The 15,502-nt window shown below is 50.5% G+C and overlaps 1 protein-coding gene across 1 annotated transcript in view; it reads right to left on the bottom strand.

The window, feature by feature from the left end:
* The window catches only part of LOC144943501 (inactive dipeptidyl peptidase 10-like), a 518,643-nt gene that overhangs the window by 84,508 nt on the left and 418,633 nt on the right, over nucleotides 1-15,502 (bottom strand). Inside the window, exons 6-9 of the mRNA XM_078871017.1 lie at nucleotides 13,989-14,041; nucleotides 10,661-10,742; nucleotides 6,527-6,647; nucleotides 4,368-4,522 (exon numbers count right to left, since the gene is read on the bottom strand). Coding sequence (XP_078727143.1) covers nucleotides 4,368-4,522; nucleotides 6,527-6,647; nucleotides 10,661-10,742; nucleotides 13,989-14,041 — 411 coding nt within the window. The remainder of the gene's footprint in view (nucleotides 1-4,367; nucleotides 4,523-6,526; nucleotides 6,648-10,660; nucleotides 10,743-13,988; nucleotides 14,042-15,502) is intronic.

Below are 15,502 nucleotides of genomic sequence, written 5' to 3'. Positions count from 1 at the left end.
ACATATTACTAATTCATGCATCATTCCTGCACCAGGCAGCCGTTGCCTGTTGTCCTTCCCGTGCACCTCTGAGTAGCACGGTTGGCTACGTACGGTGTGAAATAAGTTCAACATACACACATGGGTGCTAACACTGGGGGTGACCTCTCTTCTCTTACGAAGTGGTTTTATGGGGCCTCTCAAAAAAAAATCTGCTCTACCGATGTCTTCTCACAAGCACCTGCAATCTGCACACCGCTGCCGAGATACAAAGGACTCATCAAGTACCCACCATATTGTCTCTGTGTTCTAACACCTGTGGGTAAATGGTCTCCCATGGGACTCATCCCGAGCTACTGCCGGCAAAACTTGCGTTTTTGGAAATCTCACTTCAAGCAACCAGATGATCGCTGCCACCTCTGATGGACAAACAAAACCGAAGACATGGGAAGAAGACAAACTCACAGTTTCCCGAAAGCGAGGGGTGGATCTGCGCGTAAACGTATTCTCTTTAGTGGCGTGTCATTATTATTATTACGTGTAACACGTAGGTTTTCCCGACCCAATATCCATAAGAGTTTTTTTTTTTGGCTTAGATCGTGCGTGTAAATATAAAGGTGTCGTTAAACCGTATTATGGATGGTATTATCATGCGCAATAGAAAACCGGCGACTTTGAATGCCAGCGAAATACTTGCACATTTCACGTGACAGCTGCCTAAACAGGAGCACGGTCGTGGGGAAAAGCCAGGCCAGGCGACCTCAGCGGCGACAGACTCACCGCGAGCTGGCACGCCCCAGCCGAGGTCACGGTGTAGTGAGCAAGCAATGCAGCATCATTTGCGTGCTCCGGGTCTTTTTTTATCGAGCTCAAAATGAGCGGTCGATAAGTCGTTTTTGTCCCACTGCCTCTACTGCCCTCTCCAAGGCCGCTCTTTAATGAGCGCGCAACTGGAGTTGCGCACGATGTTGAATAAAAGCGGGTGACACAAAAAAAATACACACACGCCAGCCGAACGACTGGCCTTGATGTCGATCCATTCCAATGTATCTGCTTCTAACCACACACGCACACGCGCGCGCAAGCTGGAATTCCATCACACACGTCCCTAAGCGATTGCCCCATTTGACCCGGAGTGCAATGGGGGGTGGGTGGGGGGTGGGGTGGTGGTGCAGTGCTTAGCGCACCGTCTTAAGAACGCGGCAACCCGAGTTCGATCATCCGAACTGATCCTTTGAGACGGGCCCCGCTTAACCAAGCCGTCGTGACTTAAGGACACTCTCTGGTTCTTTCGGTGAAGTCACGTAGATAGAAAAAATAATAAAATAAAACACGACGTTTCGGTCGCAACACAAGTGTTCGTCTTCAGGTGAGAAAATCATCTGCTGTTGTGGCTTTATATAGGCACGGAATTCGACAAAACTCCTTCCCCCCCCTTCCCCTCCCGTGCCTATATAAAGCAACAACAGCTGACCGAAACGTCGTGTTTTCTTTTATTATGTTTTCTATCTACGTGACTTCACCGAAAGAAACAGAGGGTAGGGATTCCTGCAGTCACGAAAGCTTTAAATCAAGACTGACTTAGGGATTCATCTTCTTGGTTCTTTCGGTAAAGTCACGTAAAAGGGAAATAATAAAATAATAAAAATTAAACATAATAAAATAATTCTCACGACGTTTCGGCCACAACACAAGCAGCCGTCTGTCTTTCCGACAGACCTGTTCTTCACCTGAAGACGGCTGCTTGCGTTGTGGCCGAAACGTCGTGAGAATTGTATTTTATTATGCTTTATTTGTATTATTTTATTATTTCCATTCTACATGACTTTACCGAAATAAACAAGAAGATGAATCCTTGCAGTCACGAAAGCTTTAAATCGTGACTTAGGGATGTTGAAATATGGCGAAACGACCCTCATTAATTGTGGTGAAATTACCCCCCCCCACTGCCAAGCCATGGGGAGGGGGGGGGCATTAATCAAGCAGTGGATTGACAATGGCTGTGCATTACAGCGACAATTCAGTCGCGTGACGCAGCGGTTAAAGCAAACACTTTCCCGCTTGTCGGGGAGTTGTAAATTTGAATCCTGGTCAGAGGTCAACGCAGCCGCCCATCGATCCAAGGTTGATCAAATAAGTACAAGTTTTTGGGAAGTCAATCACGGGATTAACTTGGCCCAGTCAAAGGAATGTGGAGACGTGAAAGAAGAGATGAGTGCACATACGCCATGCTTGTTACAGTGGAAATCACTTTTGATTGTTTTTATTTATTTAATTTCATACCCAGTTTCCATCACCCCATCTCTCCATGTGAATCACGAGCCAAACACTCATTTACGGAATTTGCCAAATATCCTAATCGAGGAATAGCTCACATTTCCTGGCAGAGCATTTTAAACAAACGCTGCGAGTTTCTCAAAACTCACCTGCCTCTGTCCACCCAGCAGCAGAAAATGGGGCACACTTCCTGCATAGACGATTGGCAGGTTGCATGCGTGGTGGGGCAAAGTGTCAGCACTCCCCGTCTCTTTCGTGGCATCTCTTTTGGCGTGGCTGAGTAGGCCAAATACCCCACAGTGCAGCCCCTTTCTGACAGCAGTGACGTAAGCAAAGGAATTGCAGGGCTGCACTTTTATCTTTGCATTTTATCCGATCCAGACAAAAAAAAAGTGTCTTGACACTCAGCGAGGCTTGCTCGGCTAAACAAAACTGTTCATAATCAACGTTTTTGGGTTTAGATCGCGTTATTTATAAATGTGTCGTAACCCTCCACCACCCGACACGGCCAATCAGTAAAATGTGTCACGTTGACAAAAGACAAATAGTTCACTGCTTTAGCCCACCGGTGTGTTGAAGCCACAACATTTACAATTTGAGTACTCACAACATTTACAATTTGAGTACTCAAATTGTAAATGTTGTGGCTTCAACACACCGGTGGGCTAAAGCAGTGAACTATTTGTCTTTTGTCAACGTGACACATTTTTACTGATTGCCCGTGTCGGGTGGTGGAGGGTTACGACACATTTATAAATAACACGATCTAAACCCAAAAACGTTGATTATGAATAACATTGGTCGCGAAAGCCTACGTGTCAAACAAACAAAACTATTGTTATTATTACGACTACTTCGATATGAAAAAAAGTAACAACTCCAAGCACATCCCCATCTTACCAGCTCTTCTACCTCATTTGAAAGTAAAAACCTCATAGCTCCTAGGCCTCCGCACTCTAAGCCTACATGTGTGTTTTCCCTTAAGTGCACTTCTATCCGCGCGTGTGTGTTTTTATATATCCTATTCAGCGGAACACTAAACACCTCTTGTGGAATGCTCAATAAACTCATTCCCCCAGAGTTATCACACTTTTCTATCCTCCCTCTTATGTAACAACATAATCGCGGTTTTGTTTCGCTCTGCACGACTGCGCCAGATTATTTTCCACTTTTGTCAAATTCAGTTTTTCTCCCCAGCTGCCCCCATGTCCGTTTCAGAGATTCTGACACGTTTCACGGTTTCCACCTCTGTTCGCGAGCTCGCTGGCGAGACCGCACCCGCCCCGCTCACACCTACAAGGCCGTGACATTGCACCGCTGCGCCACTGCCATCTTTCGTAACCGACGGCACTCACCGCTCACCAGTCATCAACTCAACGAACCTTCACCACTCACCAGTTTACACGGCGGAGTGGGCAGCCCGTTTGGATTCAAGGCCTCCTCACACCCCCACCCCCCCTACCCACAGATTGTGCCTTTCTGGCCAGATTTGAAGCTTTCGTGACTGCAAGGATTCATATTCTTAGTTCTTTCGGTAAAGTCACGTAGGTAAAAAATGAAATTAAAATTAATAAAAAATAAAACAATAAAAATCACGACGTTTCGGAGGCAACACAAGCTTCCGTCTTCCACCTGACGTGACTTTACCGAAAGAACTAAGAGTACCTTTCTGGCCACTTTGTGAAGCTGGCGTCGTTGCCGTGATGTGCACTATTCATCATCGTCTACCTGTGGAATGAAGCACTTATTTGCTACCACTAAGTGGATTATCCACGAAGCCGTGAATCGGGAAACATTTACATCACGTAATTGTCATTCGCCCCCATGGAAAAAAAACATTTCTGTGTCCAACTATTACATCCAACCTGCCTGTCGCTGTGTATGACGGGCAAAACTGGCCAACTGTGGTGTCACCCATCGTTACGGCTGGGTGGACAGAGGCTGTGGGACCCGGGGGTCGATCGGCATTCGAGGTCCCGACGTGCTGTGACCGCGAGGCCACGTGCCCTCTCGAGTGCGTCTCCCCAGCGTTCTCTCTGGTGGGGGAGACCCTTCCACCACCCTTGTGTCGAACTACTTGGGCGCCGGAGGGAAGCCGAGGCTTTGCCCACCTTCGGGTAGGGGTGGTGGCGCGGCGCCGGGTACAATGTCCCCGTGTACTGCGGGATCTCCGTCGTCGCCACGCTGGAGTCGTCGATCTCGGCGAACGCGAGGCGGGCGCCGTCCGGTGACCACCAGTGAGCCACGGGGGAGTGCAGGATCTCGTCTGGGTCGCCACACACGCGCACGTGACGCGCGTGACACACACGCAATACACGCGCACGCGACACACACGCACGTGACACCTACGCGTCACACGCACGCGTCACACACGCCTAAGACATTCTAGCCTCTAACACAGTGTTGGGGCAAGTGCTATTAGCGAGTAGCACATATGAAGGCTGGCATGGCACGCGAGGGGGGGTGGGTGGCCAGCACCATGCCCGGCCGCCTTCGTCCCCCCAGTGCTGATGTCTATACACCGCACTGGGTACTTGTTTAAGGCTGAGTCGACCTAGGAGAGGCCCAGGACCAGTTCAAATATTCACCACTGTTATTCGTTGCGAGCAGGATCATCAAACTCATAGCACTTTTTGAACAACATGGAACGCGCACCGTTATAACGCGAACTACTTTCTTGAGCCGATACAGTACGCGGAATTATACAGCGAAGCGGTGGTTTAATCACTGGGACTTGCAACCCAGATTCAAACTCGGGATTTTCAGCGATGATGGCTCAGTGCTCGGGGGGGTTTATACGGCGCGTGGCCCTTCATGAGCTATGCGTCTGGTAGATCTACCACTCGAATATTATTATTATTATCATCGCACAAAAGCTTCTGGATAGCGTTTTACTTTGATCATGACGCATATTCAGGGCTCGGGGGGGGGGGAGGTCAAGAGTAGTTGCTCTGCTGAGGATATAAACCATGAATATTAGTCGTATGATTATAGATGAATCATGATGGCTTTCATTAATAACCTGCAGTTCGCCTGTGTAAGGGGTGAGGCTGGCCCACAAGCAGGCATGTACGACACGTGTGAGAAGAGCCACCGGTCAAGAGAATGCCCGCTAGCTATGGGGGGCAGGGGGGGAATTGCCCCCCTCGCTACTGGGCCCCCTCTGTCACAAAAAATGTTCTGGAGCACAAGTGGTAATATTGTCGCGGTGTGAAGTGTGCGGCACTGAAGTCCACACGGCGGTATTGTGTGATCCCCACTTTGGTTCGTCAACACTTATGGCGTGTGTGGTGTTCACTGCTGGTGGTGTGTGGTGAGTGTGCGCGGTAAGTGCGCGCGGTGAGTGTGTGCGGTGAGTGTGTGTGGTGAGTGTGCATGGTGAGTGCGTGCGGTGAGTGTGTGTGGTGAGTGTGTGTGGTGAGTGCGTGCGGTGAGTGTGTGCGGTGAGTGCGTGCGGTGAGTGTGTGCGGTGAGTGCGTGCGGTGAGTGTGTGCGGTGAGTGTGTGCGGTGAGAGTGTGTGGTGAGTGTGTGCGGTGAGTGTGTGCGGTGAGTGCGTGCGGTGAGTGTGTGCGGTGAGTGTGTGTGGTGAGTGTGTGCGGTGAGTGCGTGCGGTGAGTGTGTGTGGTGAGTGTGTGCAGTGAGTGTGTGTGGTGAGTGTGCACGGTGAGTGCGTGCGGTGAGTGTGTGTGGTGAGTGTGTGTGGTGAGTGTGCGCGGTGAGTGTGGTGAGTGTGTGCGGTGAGTGTGTGTGGTGAGTGTGTGTGGTGAGTGTGCACGGTGAGTGCGTGCGGTGAGTGTGTGTGGTGAGTGTGCGCGGTGAGTGCGGTGAGTCTGTGCGGTGAGTGCGTGCGGTGAGTGTGGTGTGGTGAGTGTGTGCGGTGAGTGTGGTGTGGTGAGTGTGTGCGGTGAGTGTGGTGTGGTGAGTGTGTGCGGTGAGTGTGGTGTGGTGAGTGTGTGCGGTGAGTGTGGTGTGGTGAGTGCGTGCGGTGAGTGCGTGCGGTGAGGGTGTGCGGTGAGTGTGGTGTGGTGAGTGTGCATGGTGAGTGCGTGCGGTGAGTGCGTGCGGTGAGTGTGTGTGGTGAGTGCGTGCGGTGAGTGTGTGTGGTGAGTGTGCATGGTGAGTGCGTGCGGTGAGTGCGTGCGGTGAGTGCGTGCGGTGAGTGTGTGTGGTGAGTGCGTGCGGTGAGTGTGTGTGGTGAGTGTGCATGGTGAGTGTGTGCGGTGAGTGTGTGTGGTGAGTGTGCGCGGTGAGTGTGTGTGCGGTGCTCACCGCCATACAGCCAGTCTGTGATGCCATTGTAGACGGAGACCTCCTTGCCGGAGGTGGTGAGAGGGATGGCCGGGCTGCGCACGTTGTGCTGGTAGTAGATGTTGTTCTTGTAAATGTACACCTGGCACACAACAACAACGACAACAACAACAACAACGACATAGTCGACTTGGGTGAGATCGGTAGTGCAGTGGTTTTCGATTCCCCAACTGCGGCTAACATCAGCGGTGAATGGTGTCTCAACCAGTCCTGGACTCTCCCTTCACTACCCCCCCCCACCCTTCATCCCACCCACACCCTCCAGTGCAGAAAGCGGTGCATCACCTTGTGAAAAGGCCGCAGCATAGAGCTACTTTTGAAACCTCTTCAATTGCCTCTTATCCAAAAAAAAAAAAAATCTGCCATGCAAATTCTGGATTTGGGATATGGCAATCGATCTGAAATTGTTACTCATCAGAGCTGAAATATGCTGAATTAAGTAACAAACCAAATGTTATATAAACTCAACGATGTGTGGAGGTCTTAGTGCATGAGCAGGGAGAACGGCAATGGATGATGACGTCACAGAGCTACATCTAAAGCCACTGCAATCGGCCTATTTGTCCGTACCGGGAACGTACGCTGAACTTCTTTCGCACCGTACGTAGCCAACCGTGCTAATCGGAGGTGTGGGACACGCACTTTTACGCGCCTTGCTAAACGTCGGTCGAATCAAGCGTGCAAACGTCCCAGAGACGTTGAATTCGTCAAGCTCCTAAACCAAATTTGATTCGTGGCGCGTGCAACTCGTCGCGTTACGGGTGAGACTCGGCCTGGGCCACGAGGCCGCCCATAGACCATCATCACCATCAATACCATCATCACCATCATCACCATCATCAACATCATCAACTCGCTCGCCAGATTGGCCACCAAGGCGCCCAGCGTTGGCCGCATCGGTGCTCTGACCGGGGGGTGGCGCGTTCGGACAGCGAGCCCCCCCCAATCGCGGTGACGGTAATTTATATATTTTTTTATGGGGGAAAAATAATCCGCACACACCTCGGAGAAGGGGGTGTTGGGGGGGATAACATTTAGATTTTGTTTAAAAGGCCCATCGGATTCCTTTCGCCCCGGATTCATCGGGGCACGGCTATTTTGACGACATAGAAGCCGTGCGACTGACATGTTTAGATACAGGCAGGGAGATGCTGGCCCTTTACAATAACGAGCACGCTGGATATTGTCTTCCACAGGTCGCCGTTTTGATCTCCACGGCGCGGCGGTTGAATCAGTGGGCGCAACTTACTTGAATCCCCCCCCCCGTCTCCCCCCACCCCTCCCCGCACGCACCACCTCTGCCAACCCAGCTGTGGTGTAAATGGGCTCACCGCAGTTCGCCGATCAGCAGGCCGCGCGAATGTGCTGGGGTAGAAGTGCTTTTTTTAGCGTTCAGTTTGTTGTCCTTACCCCGCACCTCCGATGAGTACGGTCGGCTACGTACGATGCGACATCAGTTCAACATACACGTGCAGTGACATCGCGAGACGTCACTGTGTAGTGCCGGCCCGAGAGAGGCATGGCGTGCGGTGTAACGACACCGCGGACACCACCATGGTGAGGGTGGAGTAGCAGCCCTAGAGAGGGGCTCGGTGAGCGCTGATTGATAGCGCTGGGTGGCACCACGCTTGGCGTGCAGTGCCAGCCCCTACAGGATAGGGTGTGGGAGTGCCGGGGTTACTCAAGGCCGTGGAACTCTGGTTGACCCGAGAGTGACACGTGACCGGTTAAGTCTACAAAGGGGCCCCAAGTGGGGGGCTAGGGGTGGTCACGTGGTCGGGGTCCAGATCCTGCTCGAGGGTTCTGGAAGGTGGGCGTGGCCAAGGGCGGAGCCAGCCACGCCGCAGAGGATATAAGCCGGGTCCCCCAGAGGACACCGGCGTTGTTCATCCTGAAGAAACCTTCGTCTCCGTCCTACGTTCTACCGAGTCTCCAACACGTGGACCTGAACCCGAGCTGTGGTCCAGGTGTGTAGTAGCAGTTACATTGTAACTAGTGTAGCTAGCCTGGTGGTCACCACCGTAGGTTGTTATTCTGTTAAGGGGTAATTACCCCGTGTGTTGGTGTTAAATAAATGTACGTCTGCGAACTCACTACACATGCATGCATGCAAGGCACGAGCACTTGCTCCTCTTCCAAAAAATTTGGCCAACATGGAAGAGTAGGCCAAATCTTCTCTCGAGGGGATCTCCAGAGCTCACCATATTGGAGGCCCTTCTGCCAACAGGGGCAAAAAGCGATTCATTGCAAGTGCTGAACTTTCAATCGGAAAGCCTCCCAACACTATTTCGGTTACGTGTTTCGTTTGACCATACTTCACCGTGCTGGTCAGTGCGACGTGGCGACAAGGAGTGGCCTGGACTGGTTCTGCTATTGCGCAGCAGTGATGGTGTGCCAGTGCTGGGAATCAAACTCAGGTCACCAGGGTTCACAGCGTAGTGTATTGACGGGTTCCCACCGTATCTCTTGCAATGATCGCATTAATCTGTGTGTGTGTGTGTTTAGACGGCGATATCTGACCGTCTACAGGCAAACCTTATCTCTTCACACTCATGCATGCTTAGGGGCATCGGGATACAGCGAATGCTGATAACAGGTAAAAGGTCAACAAACACAGATGGTATGTTTTAAAATGATAAAGGCTCAGCCCTGCAACTACTTTCTTTCTCATTGTTGGTGGAAGGGGCTTCAACCTACCGGGAGTTCTAGAGAGGATTCCTCTGGATGGTGTTTTTGGCCTACTCTTCCACGCTGGCCAGTTCGTCTTGGAAGCAGAGGTGGGAGTTACCCACACTTTAGCCCACCACGAGGTGACCTGCCGATCGACTTGCTGCGGTGTGAAGCGTGTCCGATACGGGTGGACAGGCGGTATCGTTGACTGGAGGATAGATGGAGCTCGTTTTGCCGAAGTTTATTTCCACGGGTTTAGATTTCAAGACGAAGACGGTGATGCTGAGCATGATGACACGCGGATGTGCGATCACACGTCACCTTTTAAAAACGAGTGCAAACCAAAGGGAGGAAACGGAACAAACACGGTTTGCAATGTGCGACTGAGCTACAGGAATTTGACGGTGATCTCTGCTCCTTGGCCATCCCCTCTCCTGGGCATGCCGCTGACGCCTTTCACGATTTACATGAACCGCACATTACGCTGAAGGAAAATGCGAATATTTAGGCGCCTAGCAACTCGTTCCTCCATCTGGACAAAGATGATTCGGCGATGCTGCTGCTGCTGCGTTGGCAAGTGGTGCACAATCACAACGAACGAAAATAACAACAACTCAACACAAATCGTCAATTTAATTGTGTCGCCTTGAAAAGTCAAATGTACGATACGTAACGTTTAGGGCAATGGGCTGAGCACATGTGCCATGAAGAAGGGCCATTACATGAAACGTCTCCTATATAGAGAGATATTACCTTTTAAGGTCACAGTGCTAGTCAGAATCTAATAAATGAGAAATATTTGATGAATGCGACGGGTTAAACAAAAAACATCTATTTGAAGAATCATTACGACGTGTGGCTGCGATGCGAATAAAAAATAATGTTTTTTTTTACCACGTATTGTTTACCTTTTATTTTCGCCTTCGGATTAATTTGTTTAGAGCTGTGCATGCAATGCGTGTGGATTGTAAATGAATGCTTCTCACACAGCGGACTCGATGTGAGTGCAATAACTAATCTTAGTTCACAGTCGACACCTTGTTACGTGCCTAAATAACGGTGAAATCGTAGCAGCGATTGCGTGATTAGTGACTGTCTGCTCTTCCCATGATGAAGCTTGTGTCAATTAATGAATCCATACTCATATAATGAATTAGACATCTTTCAAATAGTGACGTTTCACAATCCAACTCAGAATCTTTTTGTATTGCTTTTAAAGAGCACGACGTACAATGTGTGTGTAGGACGATGCTGTTACATTTAATTCCCTTTCGGCCCAATACTCCCTTGCACCAGCAAGTGGCGTGAGCAAGCAATTGCAGGGCTGCGCCAATACCGCCTTTAAAAAAAATAAATAACGGGCGACTCCTTTATGGACACCGTGTGCTCATTATTATTCGCGGTGTTTGTTCGTCGCGGACTCACGAGTTGCTGTCCACGTGTGCCCCACCCGGCAAACTGCAGGGAGCCCTCCGAGCCTCCTGGAACCTTCAGCTCATGCAGTTCCCTGGGACAGAGACGGGGACAGAGATCCCCCACCCGCACGGCCTTAACAGACTGTTCGGGGAAAGTGCTGTTAGCGAGCACCAATGAAGGACGGCGCAGCACACGAGGGGGTGGGTGGTCAGCATCAGGTTCCGTGTGCCTTTGTCTCCCGAGTGCTGTTGTTTACACACCGCACCGGGTACTCATTTGAGACTGAGTCGACCTAGGGGAGGCCCAGGACCGGTGGTTCAGACAATCGTTACCGGTGTTGGCCGTGAGCAGGAAATAAACTCAGGTCGCCGGGTTCGTGACGCAGTGCGTTAACCACTGCGCCACTGCTCCCCCCGCACGACTGGACAAAGACACACATGCAAACAACACGACTTTCTCCAATTCAGCCTCATCGGCTGTTGAGTAAAGAAGCAGCCATCGAGTGTGCAGGCGCTGCAACTGCACCCAGGCACCATGTGCCAGAGTTGCCCAGGTTGGTGAAGATGAGGACAGAGGGCCCGGTATCACTCGCCACCAATGTCAGCCGTGACCAGGACTCGAACTCGGGAAGCCGGGTGCATAGTGCAGAGCGCGAACCGCTCTACTTGGCTTCTCAAGTGGAATGCGTCGATGACGGTCTCAGCTCGGCCCAATCGCTAATGACCGCACAACGCTGTGCGGGCGATTGACCAGGAATTCAGCCCGGGTTGCAGGAACCACCGTTCACTGCCTGACGCACCGCCCCGTGCAATGCCGCTACCTCTCAGCTGCACGCACGGAAGCCCAGGGATCAAACGCATTCACACCTGCCAATCAGAGATTTGATTAACGTGATAACGTCCATTGAGAAGGGCAGGACTGTGATATCGCTACGGTTAATAAAACAGTGTGCGCCCACTGGATGTCAGGGCGCTTGATTTTTCTGTCAGGTTTCATTTCATTGCCCCCGAATTTTTTTGTCGAGGTATGCCAAAACACTCGTGCCTCCGCGGAGCCCCGTGTGCTGGAAACTGCTGCTCCCGTGTGCTGGCAGCTGCCGCTAGTACCTGGCAGGCGTCGCGGTGCGAAACGAATCTCGGCGTTCAGCCGTCCTGCTCGTTTTGCGTAATGAACGGTGGGACGCACACATTGCGGCGCGCCACGGCGGCAAGTCCCAGCACAATACAAACAACAGCAGCAAAGTCAAAATTCATCCGCTCCAGTAATGTCTCCAATCACTTTTGGTTCAACGGGCAAACGACGTGATTTTGGGGTCGACTATTTGTTCTGCAACATTGTTTCGTGGCCCGAAGCGAAGAGAGAAAGCGAGAGAGAGAGAGAGGAGAGAAGGAGAGAGAGAGGGAGGGAGGGAAGAGAGTTGTGTAAAAAAAAGTGAACTTTTGAGTGTTGCCCAAGTTGATGAGAGAGAAACAATCTCTGCTGGCCAAGGTCACTGTCAGAACAACCCTTTAATATTTCTCATTTTTTTATTTCTGACTTTCTCGCTTTTCCAAAGTCAGTGTGTATTCACTCCGAATGTCTAAATTGGCTGCAGCTTGAAATATTTACGACAAAAGGTGCGCAATTATTCATCTGGGCGCTGTCTCTACGGGAGTGGTGAACACTAGCGGAGCGCACCCGGGCCTGAGACGGAGCACAGCAGTGGAGGAAGAGAGCCTCTGAGAGGGCATCCAACCCGCTAGGGTTGCCACCTGTCCTGGTTTTCTCAGCATCATGCTCTTGCCGAGGAGGTAACTGTCGAGACAAATCTCCCAATTCTTCCCAGGACAGTAAAAGTCCCAGTTTGTTTCGTCAGTTCTGTCATGATAATCATATTCATGATGACAAACCACTCAATACGATGCATTTACATGTGGTTCTCCCCTCCTCCGGTACTGTGAGATATTTTTCTACTCATGGTAATGTCGCAAGTTTTTGTACATCAGAGGTGGCAGCCTTATTCCACTAAGCCCTGGAATTAGGCCTCTGTCGTCAAAGCAAATGCACCAGGGTTGGGCAATGGTAAAATAATTCAAATGAAACTAAATATTTTAAACAACAATTTCAAGATATCAATACGCTAATGGTGGCAGCCTCCAGAGACCCTGGGCGTCTGTGTCTTGAGTGCAGTCGATTCAGGGTCTGTTAAGAGAAGCCGCGTGGCTGGGTAGCCAGGTCGGCAGGTGGCCAGGTGATCGTGTGGCCCGGTGGCCAGGTGATCACGTGGCCAGGTAGCAGAGTGGCCAGGTAGCAGAGTGGCCAGGTGCTCACGTGGCCAGGTAGCAGAGTGGCCAGGTAGCAGAGTGGCCAGGTGCTCACGTGGCCAGGTAGCAGAGTGGCCAGGTAGCAGAGTGGCCAGGTGATCACGTGGCCAGGTAGCAGAGTGGCCAGGTGATCACGTGGCCAGGTAGCAGAGTGGCCAGAAGACCAGGTGGCCGGGTCGTCGCGGCATGTTTATGCCACTAAAGTTTTGAGACAGCAATACCTGGCAATATCATTAATGTGGCCACACTTTATCTCCATTCCATGAATTTACGATGAAAGGAGATGTACATTTAAAGGTAGTGCATTAATCTATCAAACGAAGTAGACAAAAAAGAGAGAGAGGAAACATTTTTCACTAGTCGATTCTGTCCTTTTCTTTTCTTGTGTATGATTGTTTCCGCTGTATTTTTTTTTTAACCCAACCATTTGATCTGCAGTCACTTCCTTGCTGAGTAATCATCTCTAAACACCCCTTTCCTCGTGCGCCTTGAGATACACTGTGTGGGAGGCACGCTATCGTGAATGGTGATGGATTCAATTATTGTCTGCTTGAGAACATTGTGACTGTTCATTGCGCCGGTCTAGACATGCATAACGCACATTCTGGCCAAAATACAAAGATCCCTATGATAGACTGTTGGGGCAAGTGCTGTTAGCGAGCACTTCTGGCACGCCTGCCCGCTTTAATCTCCTTAGTGGGGATGCTTACACACTGCGCCAGGTACTCATTTGAGGCTGAGTCGCCCAGGACCGGTATCAGATAATTGTCACTGGTGTTGGCCATGAAGCGGGGATCGAACTCGGATCTCAGAGTTTATATCGCAGGGCGCTAACCGCTACACTACCGCGCCCCCACCCACGCACACGTGCAAGATGTCTCCTGTGTTACAGGGCGGAAAGTCGGAGGTGGTCTGCTGCATCCACAAACCCACCGTGTGGGTCTGCTGCGCCTACACGCCGCTATGGGGCCTGCAGTGTAGAACTCACCTCATGCGCCTACACACCGCTATGGGGCTTGCAGTGTAGAACTCACCTGCTGTGCACGTTGTAGATGGTATAGGAGGCAGATAGGAGGTACCGAGGCGTCTGCAGAGAAAGAGGAGGGGCGGAGGGGAGGAGATGGGGGGGGATAACAAGTGTAAATACAGGTAATACGATCATTATAATACGAATGCTCTGTCGGACCTATACAAAGACAAAGATCCACCTGTAAAGACTGACCAACCTGTTGGGGCAAGTGCTGTTAGCGAGAACCTATGAAAGCCGACACGGCACGCGAGGGGGTGGGTGGCCAGCAACTACACCCGACCGCCTTTGTCTCCCCAGTGGCGATGTCTGAGTCGATCTAGGGGAGGCCCAGAACCGGTTCAGACAATCGTCGCTGGTGCTGGCCGTGAGTGGGAATCGATCTCGGGTCGCCGGGTTTGAAGAGTAGCGAGCTAATCATTGAAGCAGGACCTCACTCACCCTGTGGCCCATGTTGAGGAAATGCACAAAACGACAATCGCCTTGGTGATTTGCCCCATTGCTGGTCATTTATGGAGACATGGACACATTTTTTGGCAATATCAGAGTAAAATCCACATTTGCTTATGAGTGGATAAGGCAGCTTTGATGTATTCATCGAGAGAAGCCTGAGTCTCAAGCCTTTGCGTTCCCATAATACTGTAATAGTAACACAAATATAACAGCATCTTAATACCACGAGCATCTCTGGAAGTTTATTACATCAAATGATACCAGAGAAAAACATCAAACGTCGCAGAGACTCGCCGCAAGTATAAACTGGACGTGTCTGGCCAATTCCACTTCGTGTGTTCGTTTGCCAATTTAGGATGAGGCCCGCGGAGTTGCCAAAGTTAATTGTTTACCCCGGGAGGAGCTTCACCGAGTCTCGATAAATCGTGCGGGAAGGCTCTTGGTGGAGAATGTTCGTCCACCAAATAGACTTTTGACTTTTAAACAACTTTTATTGCCGCCAGCAGCAAAAGCACTGGAGGCGATTTCGATATGAAATACACAAAATCACCAGCAAACAAATGAAAATGAACGCTGCAAATCCACGCGCTGTGGCGCTAAATAGAAGGCTGCCTCTGGTGTAGGCCAATCATTTGCAAAGACAATGCATATATTATCAAGGCATGTTTGTTTGCACGTCTACCACAAGTGCCTATGGTGAATGCAGACTTGAGTCCTTGCAAAAGGTATTTATTTAGTGTTTGAACATCTTAACACCTGTTTCATTGCCGGAACGGGTAAAAAAAACTATTCTTATTTTTCATACTTTGATACACCACTGGCAAAAAAGGTCTGGTATATATCTCATTAATGACATTGGCCAAACCGATTCTTATTTTTAATGCCATTAATGATAATTTGGGCAGATTGAAGGGACGTTGAGCGACCGAGAGAAACCCCCACGAAGCGTAAAGAGTAGTGGTGTCACTTCGCACTGCCATCTGTTGGCTACCATGCAGACACATACTCAATAATAATAGTTTACTTATTCATCCAGGATGGTTGTAGGACTCTTCTTCAAAAGAGGCC

The sequence above is a fragment of the Lampetra fluviatilis genome, chromosome 31, assembly GCF_964198595.1.
Source record: "Lampetra fluviatilis chromosome 31, kcLamFluv1.1, whole genome shotgun sequence".
Taxonomy (NCBI): domain Eukaryota; kingdom Metazoa; phylum Chordata; class Hyperoartia; order Petromyzontiformes; family Petromyzontidae; genus Lampetra; species Lampetra fluviatilis.
Note: the sequence above shows the minus strand (reverse complement) of the source record. Positions and strands in the feature narration are given on the sequence as shown.